Source organism: Eumetopias jubatus, unplaced genomic scaffold, assembly GCF_037043125.1.
Source record: "Eumetopias jubatus isolate StellerSeaLion01/CBP00866 unplaced genomic scaffold, mEumJub1_p1.0 scaffold_15, whole genome shotgun sequence".
NCBI lineage: Eukaryota > Metazoa > Chordata > Mammalia > Carnivora > Otariidae > Eumetopias > Eumetopias jubatus.
In genome coordinates this window covers 11,221,736-11,240,328 of record NW_028274821.1, presented here as the reverse complement: position 1 = coordinate 11,240,328, position 18,593 = coordinate 11,221,736, and the positions used below count along the sequence as shown (strand labels likewise).

The window sequence follows — 18,593 nt, the reverse complement described above, 5'->3', positions numbered from 1 at the left end:
TTTTTGAAAACCCAAACATTACTGAACATCAACTATTGATTTCAGAAGATAAGCCAGGTGCTTTCTGAAAAGAAGTACTACTAATAGACATTTATTGCTTTTTTGAAAATAGATGTACTCTGAAGCCACCATCAAGGACATGGGTGTTACTCCAAACAAATCCTACCTTTGAGAGGCCCAGCAATTAAAACCCGCTGGGCAAGGCAGAACAAAAGCGTTCTGTTGTGCTTAATAAGAATTCACTGGCCACTCCTATGGTACTTACTCAAGGAGGCAGACATTGTATCCAGTCTCCCTCTTTAAGTTTATGGTACATACAGTTAGAGGTGATGGATGGAGAACCACAATTCCCTGAATGGCAAGGAGGGCACGGAGACTGTGAGAGAACGAAGAGGCAAATACTCACTACAGTCTTTGCTCATTCCCTTCTCTCACACGGGAATGGTAGGCTCACCTGTCAACGACGATGGGAAATTCTCGGAGGTGATGGCTCCTCCACTATTTTCATCTTACAACCTTCCTCTGAGTGGTGGCTCTAAGTACTCCCGCCATCCCCCAGAAGGTGAGCATGACAAGGTCAGTTACAGAATACATTATGCTGCATCTTTTGCGTATCTGAGATGTAGCGTGTGTATTTTTGACCTCTCCACTCCAAAACGCGCAAGTACTTTTACTGGCAATTCTACCCATTCCTCAAGATTCTACTTAAACACAGAGTCTTCGGTGAGGTATCTCCCCAGCTTGCCCATATTGCAGGGCACCTACTAGGTGCTAAAAGTCACGAAAAAAATGATAAAGACATGGATTTATAATGCATACCTTCATCATATTCTATAATTTTCCATGACAGGTTAGGCTGATTCACATACCAAGTGGGCCGTGAACTGCATGAGCCATTTCCACCGATAAGGGCTCCAGCTGGTGGGAGTGGGACAGGCATCCACTAAGCTCTGCTGCCTCTGATCATCTCTTGCTGTCTGTAACTGTTGAAGGGCTAAACACTGGTTTACTGGCAGTTACATCATTTCGAAAGGTGCACGATTTCTCAGGCCCTTCTCCACTCCGGGAGGGAAACCTCATCAAGGCAGGTGTCTGGGATGTCAGTGTCCACGTGTTTCAAGACTACCCGATGCATGATCAAGCAATAAAATGGAGTCACCTGTTGGGCACTCCCCTCTCCCGCAGGTGCTTTTCAAATTCCCCACACCTGCCATGGCTGATGGCTATCACTGCCAAAGTAAATCCCATGCCTTACACGGACCCACAGCTGGCCAATCAGAAGTCAGCACACCATTTTCCCCGGGGATGTCTATATTACCTGCAGAGAACACTGGATCGGCACAGCCAAGCGTCAGCCCACTGTGCCGCCGTGGGACTGGTCATCGATCTGAGGCTTCCCGTGTAGAAAGCCTTCAGGAAGGGGCGCCTGGGTGGCTCAGTCGTCGTTAAGCCTCTGCCTTTGGCTCAGGTCATGATCCCTGGGTCCTGGGATCGAGCCCCGCATCGGGCCCCCTGCTCCGCGGGAAGCCTGCTACTCCCTCTCCCACTCCCCCTGCTTGTGTTCCCTCTCTCGCTGTGTCTCTCTCTGTCAAATAAATAAAATCTTAAAAAAAAAAAAAAAAGGCTTCAGGTCATGTCCAAGCCTGGTCAGCCCGAGGTGCCATAAAAAACTATTTGTTCTGTGAATCCTGTGGATTCACAGAGGCTGCACCTTGGATCAGGAATACTGGATAAACATCTCATTTTTTTTAAATTTTAAAAAATTTTTTGTTATGTTAATCACCATACATCATTAGTTCTTGATGTAGTGTTCCACGATTCATTGTTTGTGCATAACACCCAGTGCTCCACGCAGAGCGTGCCCTCTTTAATACCCATCACCGGGCTAACCCATCCCCCCACCCTCCTCCCCTCTGGAACCCTCCGTTTTAAACATCTCATGTTAATGATGGCTGCCTGCCATGTTCAAGGTCAGCTAATGAACCCAAGAATCATGAATGAGGCAAAACAATTTTTTGTTCTAAGGGACTGGTGGACCCCCGGTAGGATATTTAGAATCCATGGTCCCGTCCCCTGAAATGCCTCCGTGGCACATATACACACATTTCCAAACACTGCTCTGGTTGGGAACCGCTGCATTGTAGACACTGTTGCTCGTCATTGTCCTGGGGGCACACGGTGTCGCGAGTGAATCCCTCGATATTAGCCCATCACAAGAGCGGCCCGGCAGTTGCCACACTCCATCCACCCTCTCCTCTAGGACTGTCTTCTGTGGTCCCCACAAAAGTCTCGGACCTCTCCAGTCATTTACTCTTAAGAAAGGCTGGTGGCTGGAGCTTCATCTTTAAGACATAAAGACCATTACGTGCAGAAGAGTGACTTCCTGCCTTCCACCTCTCCCAAGGAGAAGACAAGAGGACTAGCAGGCATAGCTCAGCCAGAGAAGCTCGGATTTTACGTAAAGCAGAAATAATACCTTGGCAATGTGAATCTGAGCAGGTTCCCGAGAGAAAGGCTGTGTCCCAGAGCCACCACAGGATCTCCCCTTGGCAACCTAGCTAAGAAAAAGCTCTGTAAAAATCGGTGGTCATGCAGCTGCTTCTTTCCGTAGCTGGGCCCAAACGTGTGCTCCACCTGCTATTTCTACCTCTGTGCCTCCTGCACTCGCGCTCATCCGCGCCATTCTCTCCCGAGACCCAGCGCAAGCCTCCCCTCCAGCCATCCTACCTCGCAACTCTGTCTTTGCTCTGGCTACGTGGACGCCTCGTGAAATCACATACGTAATTACAAGTCTCAGGAAACTCCACTCTTCGGGAAACCCCTCAAGTGCTTAGTGTCCTGCCATCTCAGAGCTAATCCCTCTGCGTGTTCCCATAGCACATTGCTGGCGCCTCTACTAGAACATTCATGTCCTCCCGCTTCTTCGTGTACATATGTCCTAGCCTCCTGTGTCCACATTCCAAACTCCTGGGAGCAGGAATCCTGTTTTGTGTATCTCCTCGCTGCATCACAAACAGGACTCTGCAGAGAGTAGTCGTTCAACCAGTGTTTGTTGAATGAATGAATGAATGAATACTTGGGCGGCTGGGCACACAGGCTGGAAATAAAAAAAATAGATTTTTAAAATGTGGATTACCTTACATTTGAACTTTGAAACTGGAGATGATTCAAAGTTCAGCAACTTGAGAAAAAAACACCTATTTTCTGACCTGGAGCTAAGCTTTAGAACGCATCCAACTGCACGGACCCACACAGAGCCGAGTAGTAAACGGACGGCCACCACGGACCCCACGTAAAGCTTTAAGGCAAATGACATGCATGGTTGATAAATTCCATGACTTTAGAATCTCTGCTCGAAGCCACCCTCTGTGATTATGAAACGAAGATACTTACGATGAAAGACCAGTTGCCAATTTTGTCTCTGCTGGCTCCCAAAGGCAGTTTTGAGCCATCTGCCTTTTCTGGTCCCACTTACGTAATAAATTCCCAGGTCCTAACAACGAAAGCCAGCCCTTGCCAGTGTTCTGAAAGACAGACTTATCAAAATGTGACCACCCATGGCAAGACAGACACGCAAAAATCCACAATCCATGTGTCAGGTTGAAATCAGGAATTTCTTTTTTATTGGCTACTACATGTCGGAGCAAGTTTCTGACAGAAGCAGAGATAGAAAGTGGCCACAAATCCCTTCCCAGGAACGTCTCCCTGCTTGCGCTCATCTTGACTACAGCAAAACCCCCTTGCTTCACGGCCAAAGAGCACCACGTCATCGGTGCTAATGACAGGGTGAGTGAGAGGGTCGTTCCCAAGGAAGCAAAACACACGCAAACAGGTCCCACGCACCGAGTGTCCCAGCTGGGTGCAGACAGAGGCTGCTAGAGCTGCAGTATCCTTCTCCTGGGCACAGCGAGCCGGCTGTGACCTTCTGGTTTCCGGCAGGGGTGCCGCCCTCCCCCACCCCTATCTCATCAGGTCCTTAAAGACCACCAATAAGGTCTTCTTCCAGCAAGCACTCTGTTCTCTACTTTGCTAGCATTTCATGGTCTCCTTCTAGAGCCACTGTAAGATCTGAACTGGGTCTCAATGACTGCTTTAAAACAGGCCCTTACTGGGAGATAAGGGAGTGGAGAGAAAGAGACATAGCAGACATGGTGGTATTTTGTCTTCCCAGGAGGAATGAATATAAACCCCTATATCACGCTACGGGATGTCGTCAAGGGAGGGCCGGTGAAATGTTAAGCATTCATCTGCAGCGTCCTGCCAAGAAATGGCTTTCTACCTGCACAATGAATGGCTGAATTTGAAGGAATGCAGCCGGCTTAAGAGCTAGAATAGTATTATTTACAAAACAAGAGAGGTAAGCACCCTTGGATGTGTTTCGTTGAAAGTGTGCCGTGGTGATCTGGAGAATGCTTCCGAAAATGTCAGAGAAGGTGGCACGGGGACTCGGCAGGGGATGGGAGGGAGGGAGTGGGCCATCCGGTGGCCAGAGGCCATGAGGAGTCCCACACCGTTCCCCCTGGGAGACTTGACCCCGGATGGAAAGCTAAGGCCTCCACCACGCCAAGGAGAGTCTTCCTAGGTCTGCCCAGCGGCACCCGTGGCATGCGGGGAGCCTAATTCTGGCAGTGCGCTCTGTGCGTGAGTTCAGAACCTTTCCTCACCTAACACCATGATGGACACCTTCCCGGCCCACTTACTCTTTCTCAAAAGGTGAGGGTCCTTTGTGTGATAAAATATAGATACCAAATGATAGTGCAGCTTTAACAGACAACTGAAGACACTGTTGCATTTGGAAGAACGGACCCAAACCCAAACAAAACAGATTTTTTTCTCTTCCCACCACCCCTCCCCCACCCGCCAGCAAATTATCGTGTGTGTGTGTGTGTGTGTGTGTGAGTTTCAAAGTCATAAAAGGCACAAACAGGTAGCAAGAAGGTGTGGGTGAAGTGTCTCCCGCCAAGCGCTCTCTTTTGGCCCTGGTGACTGATCTTTCCTCCATTCAGGTGATGACTGTGGGGCCCCTCCGGCCGGTTCTCTCATGAATCTGGGATATTTTCAGCGCGATGGCTATAAGAGGACTCAGCACGGCCTGGAAAAGGAGGGGAAAAGTCTGTGAACAACTCATGTCAGTCACAGGAGGGCCACTGTGATTGGTTTCTGTCACAGCATCTGGATTCAACTCCAATTTGCCGCTTAAAGACAGAGTTCCCACTGGCTGGAAACCTGTTCCCTAAACCCTGGTTCCTCATCCATAAGAGGAGAGTAGAGTGGGTAGGGCGCGGTGAGGGGGGGCTCCAGGGGAGGAGATGGTCTCCAGAGTTTTGTCCAGCTCCCCCAAAACACCGATCTCAGACAGGAACCCACCAACTCAACTCCTAGAGCACCGGGGCATTTCAGAGCTTTGTGAATTAAGGAAGTTCAGAAAACCCCCCAGTCTTCCTCTCCTACTCTCTCCCTACAGCATGTACACCCTGCCCAGACACGTACACGCATGAGAACTTGAGGGAACACACTCATTCTCCAGCCTAAGACCAGAGGCCTGCAGAACCTACTATCTTGATGTTTCATAGAAGACAGACCAATCCATGGGCTAGTGCTGCAGAAATATCTACTCCTTTCTTCCCATCAAATAACACGGTGGCTCATGAGGTACCTCCGTGTCCCTCAGAAGGAGGGGGGTTTAGAAGCCTAAGGAGTAGATTCTCAGAAAGGCAAAGGACATGGAGAGGAGAATCATTTCTTGCCCTCTAGCTGCTAATCATTTCACAGGAGTGAGGCACTGTTTTCCAAAGTGTGGAAAACATACTCATACACACAGACGATACGGGAGATTGTTTTAGATGGTGCGTGGACATGACATTACCTACAAAACAGTGAGAAAGTCACCCCGTTTTCCATTCTTCTTCCATCCAAGAGGATGGAAGAATTCCATCGAATTCATCGACGGAATTCGATGGAATTCTTCGAATTCTCCTCGAATTTCATCGAGGAGAAACTCTGTTGGCTGCCAATCTTTAATACATGAACCCAAACAGAGCATGCCTCAGGCAAGGGTAACCTAGATGGAAGGTAATATCACCGTATATCTTAGTGAATTCACTTTTGTGAATTCAATTTTATTTATAAAGGGATACTGGTTTTTTTTTTTTTCACATAGATGCGAACTTTCTATAATAAACAAACAGATTCAAGTGAAAACAATGTAAGTCCATTGAAAGGACAAATCCTAATACAGGGATACTCATGGAAGAGAAGTTTAGGAAATACTAGCAGAAGGGAAGAAACCAAGATACCACGTTGAGAAAAATAAAACCTGTCATTTTTGAGAAGGGAGAGGGGGATTCTGCTACTTGCAACCCTCCCCTAAGCCTAACAGGTACAGGGGATGAAGGGAATGCATGCATTCTAAGCAGACAACAAGAGCACAAGCAGAGGCCCAGGGTCTGAGGACCAAGCACAGGGCCGTGTGTCCTGAATGGAGTGTATACACATGGCAGTCCTGAGTAACAAGTGAGCAAGCCTTGTTTGGAGGGATGAAAACGCCAGGGCAAGGCATGAGGATTCAATTCGTTAGGCAAGGGGACATGCTGGAGTTGTCTGAGTTAAGGGGTGACATTATCAGAGCTGTGCTCTGGAAAGATTGTTCTAGAGGTAAGTCCAGGAGTTTAACACACTTATGGCTAAATGGGTGAAATCATCGTACTCTGTGAAGATAACCAGACAGAGAAGCTCAAATATAATCTTGGAAGCTAGAAGGGAGATGAGAATCTTGAGCCATTTCATCACAAGTGCACAAGCCAACTGCACTTCCCTCTCCTTCCGTATCCATGAACATGGCATACAGAAACAGAAGGTTTTATGTTCTTTTAATAACACTCCTGGTGCCCAGAAAAATTTCCTACTGGCACATTCTGCGAGGTCATATTCCACGTGATGCCCATATAGGGGCATCTGGATCCTTGAGGAGCCAAGCATCCATTTTGTACGGAAATCAGATTATTAGCTTTCGTTGCCTTTCCTGTCTTCTCTTCCCTCTCCTCACACCCCCAGGTTTTTTGGGCTACATAACTCTTCATTAACACTTATAAAGGAGGTTAAATAAGGACAGAGAACAAGAATGAAGTGAAAACTCAATCACTTTAACTGAGGTCCTGGAGGGCAAATAAAGATAAACTTTATCCCATCTATTTAAGAAAATGCAGTGAAATTGAATTTAAACTTAAGAACTGAAAAATTAAGACATGTTTTGTTTCACGTCATTGTGAATTTCAAGATCAAAGACTTTCAACTCTACATCTTTAAGTGACGGTGGCTATTGGCAAGAGGGAAGGGAAGCACAGTTTTAACCAGTACCGTAAACCCTGCCCGAGTTCTCGTAATGGATTTCCACCGAACTCGGAAGATACAGCTCTGCTTTCCATTTCTTCTGTGAAACATCCTGATTGATGTCCATAGCACAGGAGCTGTCTGTGAACCAGTCTGTCTCTTTCTGATATGCTTACCTACTGCCTCCAGCAGCTGAGTTATGTGCTTATCAGGAGTCAGCTAAATTTGTTCCTCACTACGTAACACACGAGCTCTTCTGAATAGGCACTTAGACTACATGTAAACCAGTGAGATATGAGTATACACAGGAAGGGTTCTTTCTATGAAAATTAAGTGGAATGTTCTGGAAAGAATTAGGTAATGGCACTTAGCTACTCCTGTGAAATTAGTATGAGTGAGATACAGTGAAGTATTGGAGAGGAATAAAAAAAAAATGTCTAGAAAATTCTTTCCTCAGATTGCTTCCCAAGTGTCTTTAAGTTCCCGCTCAGTATAAAGAAATTAAAGGTGAACATTACTGATGAAATATGAATGGGAATCTATTCAAGAGAGATAATGACAACACAAAACAGTGTCAGGATTTTTGCGGTCCTGTTTTTCTTTAGAAATCACAGCTTTGATACATGGGAATCCCAGACTCTCCTCTCCTATCATCCACCATCCATCATGGAAAGGAGCAAGGGGAGATGAATTATCCTGAGACAACTGGAAAGGCCCTCAGAATCGGGAGTGAGACGAGGAGTTAACAACGAGAAGCCTGTGGCTGTGAGATATCTGAGGTAGAACTGGAAGCACAGAGCTCGAGAAGCAGAGAGGAACACGGGATGATCTAGTTTTGAGATTCTCTTGTCACAGACGAGGAAACCGAAGCACAGACAGGAGCCCTGAGGGGCCCCGGGGCCCATGTCCGTTTGGTGGCTGAGCTAAGAACACAGTAACACCTCCTCTACTGCTCTTCCCATCCCACAATGCAGAATACAAGGAATGAGAGGGAAAACAGAGTGGATAAAAGGAGTGAAGGGGAGAGATGAGGGGACAGTGGGACCGTCACCTACTGCACCAGCCAAGTCCCACCTCAGATGAGGGGTCAGACAGGACTGACCAGCCATCTGCACCGACCGAGAACAGGAGAGCAGTGCTGGTTAGATGAATGTATCCGACATTCCAAGACCATTCTTTGTGAATAAAGAGAATAAACTAATGGAGACTTTAATGAATTAGGAACGTAGCATCTTCTTTCTAGGAAGTGCCTGACACAGCTTTTCTATGCTCAAGAGTAAGGAACAGTGAGTGCCCCTCTTGTGGCAAACTGAGTTGGCAGCGTATCCATCCAACAGCGCTCTCACTCGGGCTCCAACGTCCTTCCTCCATCTCGGAGAGTCGGGAGGGTATCTGTTGCCATCTCCAGGTAATAAGCCTACCAGACTAAAGAGGGATTAGGAGCCTGTCTTGACTTAAAATTTGGATGCTTTGTTTATTACAGGTTTTAACTGCACCGATTTTGATTTTTAAAAATATTGCATTGCAATACTTCATTTGATTGCTGAGGTGTTTTGGTGCCTCTTTAAATTTTGCATCTAGCTAACCTCACCCTAGGTCCGGTCCTGTATTAGGTTTTAACCTATTCGTGTTCCCTGGAAGCACAGAGAGGGTTTTTCCTTTCCCTCTTTCTCCCATCTCCTCTTACTTTATGTTGCTGTGGTGGTGGTTCTGATCCATGTGCATGCAAATTAGGGCCATAAAAACAAACCCTAACCAAACGAACTTCCCCTGACCAGCAATGGACAGGAGAGGTGTAAATGATCTGAATGTCACAAGACTCAAAGCAAATAGTTAACTGATTTTTTGGAGAAAAACAAAACCTAACTGGAAACACCATCATTTATTAAGCCAGATTTGTCAGAATTTGTGGAGGAAACCCAGCGCCGGGCTGGCCTTGAGGAGGAGGGAGCATTCGGATGGTCAGGAATTGTGGGTGCAGGGAGGAGGTCGCGGGATAATAGTACTTATCCTAGGTCCTTATTCGGGGCAGATAATACCACCCAAGAGAAGGCAGATCACTCACCAGCAGAAGACACAGACCTAGTGCCAAGAAAATAGGAATTTATAACAAATGCCACTTTCTCCTCATTCTTAGGGGTAGCTTGCATCAACACCCCCACTGAGCGGCCTGACCTCCTCTCATGATTTTATTCCAACATTTGGTTTTAGTCTATATGCTGTTTGCTTAGTTTCAGGCAGTGGTTCTCGAACTTCAGCATGCATCAGAATCACCGGGACGGTCTGTCAAAGCGCAGACTGCTGATCCCCTCCCTGAGCCCCTGATCCAGGAGGTCCGAGGTAGGGCCCAAGAATGTGCGTTTCTAACAAGGTGCAGGTGATGCTGATGTTGGGGATCCAGGGACCACACTTTGCAAACCACTACTCTAAGGCGTGCTGATTCCTCTACCTGTCTAAGTTCTTTGCTCCAGCCCAAGGCTCAGTTTTCTTGCTTGCATCACACAATTCCATCCCCTGGCCACAGCTGACTGGACCAGGAGTGGGTCCCTGACCTTTAGGCAGCCATCAGAGGCCTGCCAGATGGCCAGGGACAAAACTTAAACGAGCTGATTGGATTCTTTCCCTCAGGGGTTAAACTGATAGGTAATGAAAGAATGAGCCAGTTAGCAGTGGGAGCTAAATTAACCACGAGGTTATAATTGATTAACCATGAGGGTATAAGGCGCCATGGTAATCCAGGGGTTGTACGAAAACAGGGACTCTGAGAAAGATGACAAAAAGTTACAAGAAAGCAGAAAGAAACCAGAGAGCAGAGGGAAATAATGAAGAGTTGGTGGAGAGAAAAGAATGGTGTGAATCCCAATAATCTCTCAAGTAAAGGTCCATTCACTCCTGCCTAGGGGGCTGAGTCTATAACTCTGCTCGAGGTCTGGTCTCTAGGACCTTGGATTTCTTGAGCTAACCTTGGTCTCTGTGTGCCCTAAAACAAATCAAAATTTTAAAATGAATGAAGACAAAATTACATTAATCCAATAAATTCACCCAAATTATGTTTTTCTTGGATCATTTTGAGGTACCAACATGGCTCAGCTTTTTACCACCAGTGAGAAAAAGCTTCCTTCCTTATAAAAACAAAACTTCTTGCGAACCCAAATTAATTTCCTCATCAACTCAGCTCAGGGCCGCACCAGCATACCCCACTAATGTCTCCAACAGCTGGGCCGGAAGTGCTCTTTGGTGAGTCTCTCTCTCCTCACATTCAAACCCATCGATCATATTTCCACCGCGGCTCCCCATCCACCCACTGCTCTTCGTCCCATTGCTCCCTCCTTAACACAGTCGCCCGCATCCCCTACCTGTTCTTAGCCTCACTACACTGAGCTTTTCGGACCAGACTCACTCATGACGCCCTCACGTAAAAGTACCAGATGATCCCTCCCAAGTCCCGGATGATCCCTCCCAAGTCCCGGAAGATCCCTCCCAAGTCCCGGAAGATCCCTCCCAAGTCCCGGATGATCCCTCCCAAGTCCCGGATGATCCCTCCCAAGTCCCGGAAGATCCCTCCCAAGTCCCGGAAGATCGCTCGAAGGCTACTCTCAGTCCCTCTTGGCGTGGCTGTCAGGCTCTTGATGGCTGGGTCTCACTCCCTCCGGTGGGCAGAATAATAGCCCCCAATATGTCAGGTCCAAGTCCCTAGAGTCTGTAAATGTGATCTTCTTTGGGGGAGGGGGGAAGGTTCTTTGCAGATGTGATAAAGTCAAACACCTCGAGATGAGATTTTCCGGGATTATCCAGCTGGGCCCTAAATGCAATCATGGCTGCCCTCATGAGAGAGAGTCAGAGGGAGATCGCACACACACACGCACAGAGGAGCTGGTGGACATGGAGCCAGAGGTGCGAGTGACGCAGCCACACGTCCGACAGCGTCAGCAGCTGCCGGAAGGTGGAAGAAGCAAGAAGCGTTCTCTCCCAGAGCCTCCAGAGGGATTGCCAGCCTGCAGACCCCACGATTTCAGAATGGTACCCCCTGAGCCAGGAGAGATCCATTTCTATTGTTTGAAGCCCCCCAATCTGGGGGGAGGGGGACGGTGACAGCAGCCACAGGAAATGACGCTGCCCTTCCTTGCCACGAGCCCTCCTCAGTCTGCTGCCTGCCCCCTTGTCTCACGCCGCTGCACCCCTGAAACTGTGACACGCCCCCTCCCAGCCTGAGGCAGCCCACCCGCCTCTCGTCTCCACTTCCACATGGTCGTTCTGTCAGTTTAGAACCTGGTTGCAATCTCACCCAGCCCTCGAGGCCTCCTTCCTGAGATCTTCCGACAACCCCACCCCACCCAGCTAGGCTCCCTCCATTCTCCCGACGTTCCCTTGCTTCTCTGCTGATTGCTTTTTATCTTCACTTAGAGGAATTTGTAGAGTTGTTCCCCGCCCCCCCCCATTCCTCTGCACACTTCCCACTAAACTCTAAGTGGCTAGAAGGCAGAGTTTTCTTACGTATGTCGGTTTCCCCTACAATATGTGTCTTGCCCATAAGAGTTGCTAAAGGAAATGGCGGGTTTGGGAAATTAGGTAATCAGGTGAGTTGCCCAGTGTTTAAGGCGGTGGGTGATTACCGAGAAACTACCCTGTGTTTGTACCCCCTTCATCAGGAAGATCCAGCAGGAAGAGATGAAACTGTCCATCAATTCCCCCACCTACCTGTTCCTCAACCCAAGGGAGAGGCCAGGTTTGTGTCTCTTAGGCCAGGAACCCCTCTCCACTTGGGAAGGGTTACTAGGTTCTTGGGGCATTCGAATTAACACTAAGTATTAACGTGGATCAAGGGCTGGGGTGAAGGCTTCATCATCCAGAGCTGAGAGCAAAGGAAAGTTGTCAAACCCAGGAATACAGGAAAGGAAAAAGACTCGGTGTTTGGGAAATGGTGGGCACCTGAGCCCCCTTGGATCAGCAATGCCGAGGAGGGAGGGGGGCCTGTGGGCAGTGGCAAGGACCACGGGGTTAAAGAGCCCATGCCCCTGCTCAGAGCAATGCCCCACACAGATGGCGGGGACAACACACAGACGTGGTGTCACAGAGCAGCAGAGGAAACCCGCATTCTCCCCAGGGTGGCAAGCACCCTCTCCAGGCCTCTGTCCCTTCTGCACGGTCTTTGATGTTGCGGAAAAGGGACGAAGCCCCAGATGGCCACTACGGAGCTTCCTGACAACTCAGGCTGGGGTGACCAAGTTAGAGACCGTCTGATCTGTACACCAGAGCAGTGTGACATTTCTTGTATCCCAGGAGTTGTGGAGTAATTAGTACCTGTTAGGATTATAAACTTGGAGTCATCCTCTGACTTTGTTTCCAATATATCTGAGCACTGGAGACAGCTTCTGATGATAGTGCCTTTTAAATCCTGAACACTCACACAGTGTGACAGAGAGAGTCGAGGACAGGGATCTGTGATCCCCAAGCCCACTTTAGAAGGGCTCCTGCCCATAGGGGTAAGTGGGGGTGGAAACCCATCCCAAGCCCATCTCAGAAGATGGCGAGGGGCGGCATCTTCCCGGAGGAAGGGGCGCCTTTGTCTTCCCACTAAGATGCCATCCACCAGCCTCATCATCCTGGACACTTTTTACAGTTTGCACAAGGGTGCCCTAGAGGCTAGATGCCACCCTGGCTACAATAACCCCGATTTTAGATAAGAAGAATGACTGGCTATTTTAAACCCATTTGGGAAACATCTAGAACAGGAATTATTACTGAAAACAAAATGAAATGTTTTTCCGGATAAAAATTAAGGGTGATGGGCATTAAGGAGGGCATTGAAGTGATGAGCCCCGGGTGTTGTATGCAACTGATGAATCACGGACCTCTACCCCAGAAACAAATGATACACTATATGTTAAATTGAATTTAAACAAATAAAAATAAATTTAAAAAAAATAAATAAAAATTAAGTGGAAATGCTAAACACTGCAACATTCTGCTCTTTATTACAATCCATACAACCATGGCCCTGACTTTAATTCCTTTTTCATGCAACACGTCTACCTGTCTTGGTCTACAATAGAACTAAAATTAGCCAAAATGGACACTGTGAAAAATGACCACGTAAGTCTGAATTTTGAGCCCAACACTGAAGGAACCATCGATCTTGTCACTATCAGAAGCCTGGCGTCCACAAAAGCTCTCCTCTGAGGGGCAGAGAGTCATCCCAAGACATCAGCTGACGAAACACTCCCAAAGAAGTTCAATCAAAGTGGAAACTACACAAGCCCTTTGGATTGGCAGTGACAAGTCTACTAGAAACCACACTGACCAGGCAGACCTGGCCCCCTTCCCCACCACCCTCCCCACTCTTGCGACTGCGGTAAGAGGTGAAATGCAGCCCCTAGACTGCAAATCCAAAATACAACAGAAGAGTCACGAAGCTGATTTTCCTATCTGTTCAAATGTGAGCTCCATTTGGCTCCAGACTCAGAGGTATCTGCAGAGATGGTGGGAGGGGCAGAGCCAAACCACTGGCACCGATGACAGGCATCAGGCAGAGTCTCAGCACCCCGCCTTCATCCTGTGCTGCAAACACAGACCGACATGCAAGATGTGACAGCTTACGTTTCAGAGAACTGCCCCCTGGCCACTCTTTCTCTCCCTCTCTTTTCTCTCCTCTCCCTTTCGAGCCTCCTTTCTGCCATCAAAGACATTGTGACAGGCTGGGAAACGATTAGTTGGTTCAGATCGCTACAATTTCTGCCCACCCTCCTCAGACACCCATACTGTGTCTTCCACGTTTCTCTTCGTTCAGCACCTTCACAACAGACTTCAAGGGTTTCCTTGATGTGGAACACACTTGCCAATTCAGAGGGAAAGTACGGTTGCCCACCCCGCCACCGCCACTCCGGAATTGTTAGCAGAAATACAACCGCATGATGGAAAGCAGGGGCTAAAAACAAAACAAAACAAAGGACCACTGTCCAGTTGGTGTTGCTCAAAGGACTCTCCTTGAAAGCATTTACCTCTTCTTTGTCCCTCTGTTCCAACCACTTCCAAAAGCCATAGTCCAGGTCATAAGTTACTTCTTAAAAACACGGTTCCTAGGGCTGGAACAATAATGAGGTTCAGCCTGGCTTTCTGCATTTGGATGCCAGGAAGCCTTGCGCCTGAGAAATGGGTTAAAAGCTTCAAAAGAAATTCCCCAAAGGTTGGTCAGAAGACTGTTACCTAAGGACAAGGGGAGAAGCATCATGGATGCTACTCTGGGCTCCCATCATGGTGATGCCCTCTTGGTGCATCTGGGGACCAGTCAGGGAGTGTAGAGCCCTGACAAGCTCCCAAAGTGATTCTGATGCATACCCAGGTCTGAAGACCACACTTAAAAAGGGTCACGCTACTTATTCTAGAAGGAGCGGTCCAGAAGAGTGATTACAAGTACGGGCTCTGAAGCCCAGTGCCGGGCCCTACTCCTTGCGTGCTGTGCGAGCTTGTAAGGCACCTACCCTCCATGAGCCTTCGTGCTGTGTGCACAAAAAAGGGGACCCTGACCCATAGGGCAGCTGTGAAGATGAAATGAGCTAATGAACAGGAAACACTCAGAACAGGCATGGCACACAGTGGGGGCAGGAGTGGGTAAGTATTGCTGTCAACCTCCAAACCAGGAACTGAATGGAGCTAACCCCGGAGCACCGGCCATGCCACTCACAAGGCTATGCTGGGGTATACAAGGTGGCAGTCCATGGCCACCCAATCTCCTCTGCCATCTCTTATTTTTGCTAGCCCAAAATGTGTGTGTGTGTGTGTGTGTGTAAATATATACATATATTTTAATATGAACTGAACACCTTTAGATGGCACGCCAGTTCTAACCAACAATTCCCTCTGTTTTATGCCTGGCTGTCCTATGCACACTGGTGAGTTATTTGCCTGCCATTTGAATTTCTGACTCCAGGGTTCACCATGGCGTGCATGCCCTGTCACAGGAAGCTGGGTGCTCTAAGTCATGTGATGGGTGGGAGGTGTGTGGGTGTGAGGGTGACACACATCCACAGTGCTGCTTCTGAGCATGCCTTTTGCTCCTGAGTGTGTCTTCACACGGAGAAGAGATCTATGGGTATATTACCAGAAAGGTCCCAACGGGGCTTCAAGATGTGCTCAAGCCATATCTTATACCCTCTTCACCCTGGAAGGGCATCTGGGCTTTATGGCTACACAACCCAGGGCCCCATATGGAACCTATACCAAGACAATGGGGGGTATCCCTAAAGACCAGTGATTCCTAGATACAGGCAGTCATGGGTTTTTCCTCAAGGGGCACTTCAGGATCATGAAACCCCAGCCATCTGGGAGCCCCCCCCCCCCGACCTCCCCACATCTCCCCAGATGTGTGGTGTTCACTGGACTTTTACATTTGGTTTGTGTAAGAGAATCTGAACACATTCACATACTGGTTCACATTCATCCAAACTAGCTCACATTTTTTTTTTTAAAGATTTTATTTATTTATTTGACAGAGAGAGATAGAGAATGAGCAGGGGGAGCGGCAGGCAGAGGGAGAGGGAGAAGCTCCCCACCGAGCAGGGAACCCAACATGGGGCCCGATCCCAGGACCCCGGGATCATGACCTGAGCCAAAGGCAGACACTTAACCGGCTGAGCCACCCAGGCACCCCCAAACTAGTTCACATTTGTATGCTTCAAAAAGATTAGTTAACAGATATTTGGTTCCAAAGCCCTCATAGATCTAGGCTCAGAAAAACTGTTCACAATAACAACTGTAAGCTCCATTTCTTTAATGGCATTAGTCAGTCACTTTGGTACCCATTAGAGCACACACTGGTACCTGGCGTTCCTCTCCTCCCTGACACAGGTTGAATTTCCAGGTCCTTCTACGGCCTTCTTTTAACAATTTCCAGCCACTGGGTTAAAGGTGGAGGAGATGTACTCAGAAAACTATAAAATCCTCATGAAAGAAATTGAGGAAGACACAAAGAAATGGAAAAACATTCCATGCTCCTGGATCAGAAGAACAAATATTGTGAAGATGTCAATGCTACTAGAGCAATCTACACATTCAATGCAATCCCCATCAAAATACCATCCATTTTTTTCAAAGAAATGGAACAAATAATCCTAAAATGTGTATGGAACCAGAAAAGACCCCGAATAGCCAGAGGAACGTTGAAAAAGAAAAGTAAAGCTGGCGGCATCGCAATTCTGGACTTCCAGCTCTATTACAAAGCTGTCATCATCAAGACAGTATGGTAGTGGCACAAAAACAGACACATAGATCAATGGAACAGAATCGAGAGCCCAGAAATAGACCCTCAACTCTATGGTCAACTCATCTTTGACAAAGCAAGAAAGAATGTCCAATGGAAAAAAGACAGTCTCTTCAACAAATGGTGTTGGGAAAATTGGACAGCCACATGCAGAAGAATGAAACTGGACCATTTCCTTACACCACACGCAAAAAATAGACTCAAAATGTTTGAAAGACCTAAACGTGAGACAGGAGTCCATCCAAATCCTAAAGGAGAACACAGGCAGCAACCTCTTCGACCTCAGCCACAGCAACTTCTTCCTAGAAACATCGCCAAAGGCAAGGGAAGCAAGGGCAGAAATGAACTATTGGGACCTCATCAAGATAAAAAGCTTTTGCACAGCAAAAGAAACAGTCCACAAAACCAAAAGACAACCGACAGGAAGGGAGAAGATATTTGCAAATGATATATCAGATAAAGGGCTAGTATCCAAAATCTATAAAGAACTTCTTAAACTCAACACTCAAAGAACAAATGATCCAATCAAGAAATGGGCAGAAGACATGAACAGACATTTTTCCAAAGAAGACATCCAAATGGCCAACAGACACATGAAAAAGTGCTCAACATCACTCGGCATCAGGGAAATCCAAATCAGAACCTCAGTGAGATATCACCTCACACCAGTCAGAATGGCTAAAATGAACAAGTCAGGAAACGACAGATGCTGGTGGGGATGCGGAGAAAGGGGAACCCTCCTACGCTGTCGGTGGGAATGCAGGCTGGTGCAGCCACTCTGGAAAACGGTATGGAGGTTCCTCAAACAGTTGAAAATAGAGCTACCATCCGATCCAGCAATTGCACTGCTGGGTATTTACCCCAAAGATACAAATGTAGGGATCCGAAGGGGTACGTGCACCCCAATGTTTATAGCAGCAATGACCACAATAGCCAAACGGTGGAAAGAGCCAAGATGTCCATCGACAGATGAATGGATAAAGAAGAAGTGGTATATATACACAATGGAATATTATGCAGCCATCAAAAGGAATGAGATCTTGCCATTTGCAATGACGTGGATGGAACTGGAGGGTGTTATGCTGAGCGAAATAAGTCCATCAGAGAAAGACATGTATCATATGACCTCACTGATAGAAGGAATTCTTTATCTCAGGAAACAAACTGAGGGTTGCTGGAGTGGTGGGGGGTGGGAGGGATGGGGTGGCTGGGTGATAGACATGGGGGAGGGTATGTGCTATGGTGAGCGCTGTGAATTGTGCAAGACTGTTGAATCACAGATCTGTACCTCTGAAACAAATAATGCAATATATGTGAAGAAGAAAAAAAAGAAGATAGCAGGAGGGGAAGAATGAAGGGGGGGAAATCGGAGGGGGAGACGAACCATGAGAGATGATGGACTCTGGAAAACAAACGGAGGGTTCTAGAGGGGAGGGGGGTGGGAGGATGGGTTAGCCTGGTGATGGGTATTAAAGAGGGCACGTTCTGCATGGAGCAGTGGGTATTATACGCAAACAGTGAATCATGGAACACTACATCAAAAACTAATGATGTGATGTATGGTGATTAACACAACAATAAAAAATTTAAAGAGAAAAACAAGAAGAAGATAGCAGGAGGGGAAGAATGAAGGGGGGGGTAAATCGGAGGGGGAGACGAACCATGAGAGACTATGGACTCTGAGAAGCAAACAGAGGGTTCTAGAGGGGAGGGGCATGGGAGGATGGGTTAGCCTGGTGATGGGTATTAAATAGGGCACGTTCTGCATGGAGTAGTGGGTATTATACGCAAACAGTGAATCATGGAACACTACATCAAAAACTAATGATGTGATGTATGGTGATTAACATAATAATAATAAAAAACTAGTGGAGGAGATGTGGTCGTTTTCAGTCAAAGCTCTTCTGATTACAATAACCAGCAAAGTTCCAGATGCCCGGACCCTAGACGACAAGCAACATGGAGGAGAGCACCACCCAAGGTGTGGTGAATATATAATGTGAGTAAG

General features: G+C 47.5%; 1 protein-coding gene across 1 annotated transcript in view; it reads right to left on the bottom strand.

The window, feature by feature from the left end:
• Nucleotides 1–3,595: 3,595 nt before the first annotated feature.
• The window catches only part of PGM5 (phosphoglucomutase 5), a 208,350-nt gene continuing 193,352 nt past the window's right edge, over nucleotides 3,596–18,593 (bottom strand). Inside the window, exon 11 of the mRNA XM_028117393.2 lies at nucleotides 3,596–5,092. Coding sequence (XP_027973194.2) covers nucleotides 5,003–5,092 — 90 coding nt within the window. The 3' untranslated portion in view covers nucleotides 3,596–5,002. The remainder of the gene's footprint in view (nucleotides 5,093–18,593) is intronic.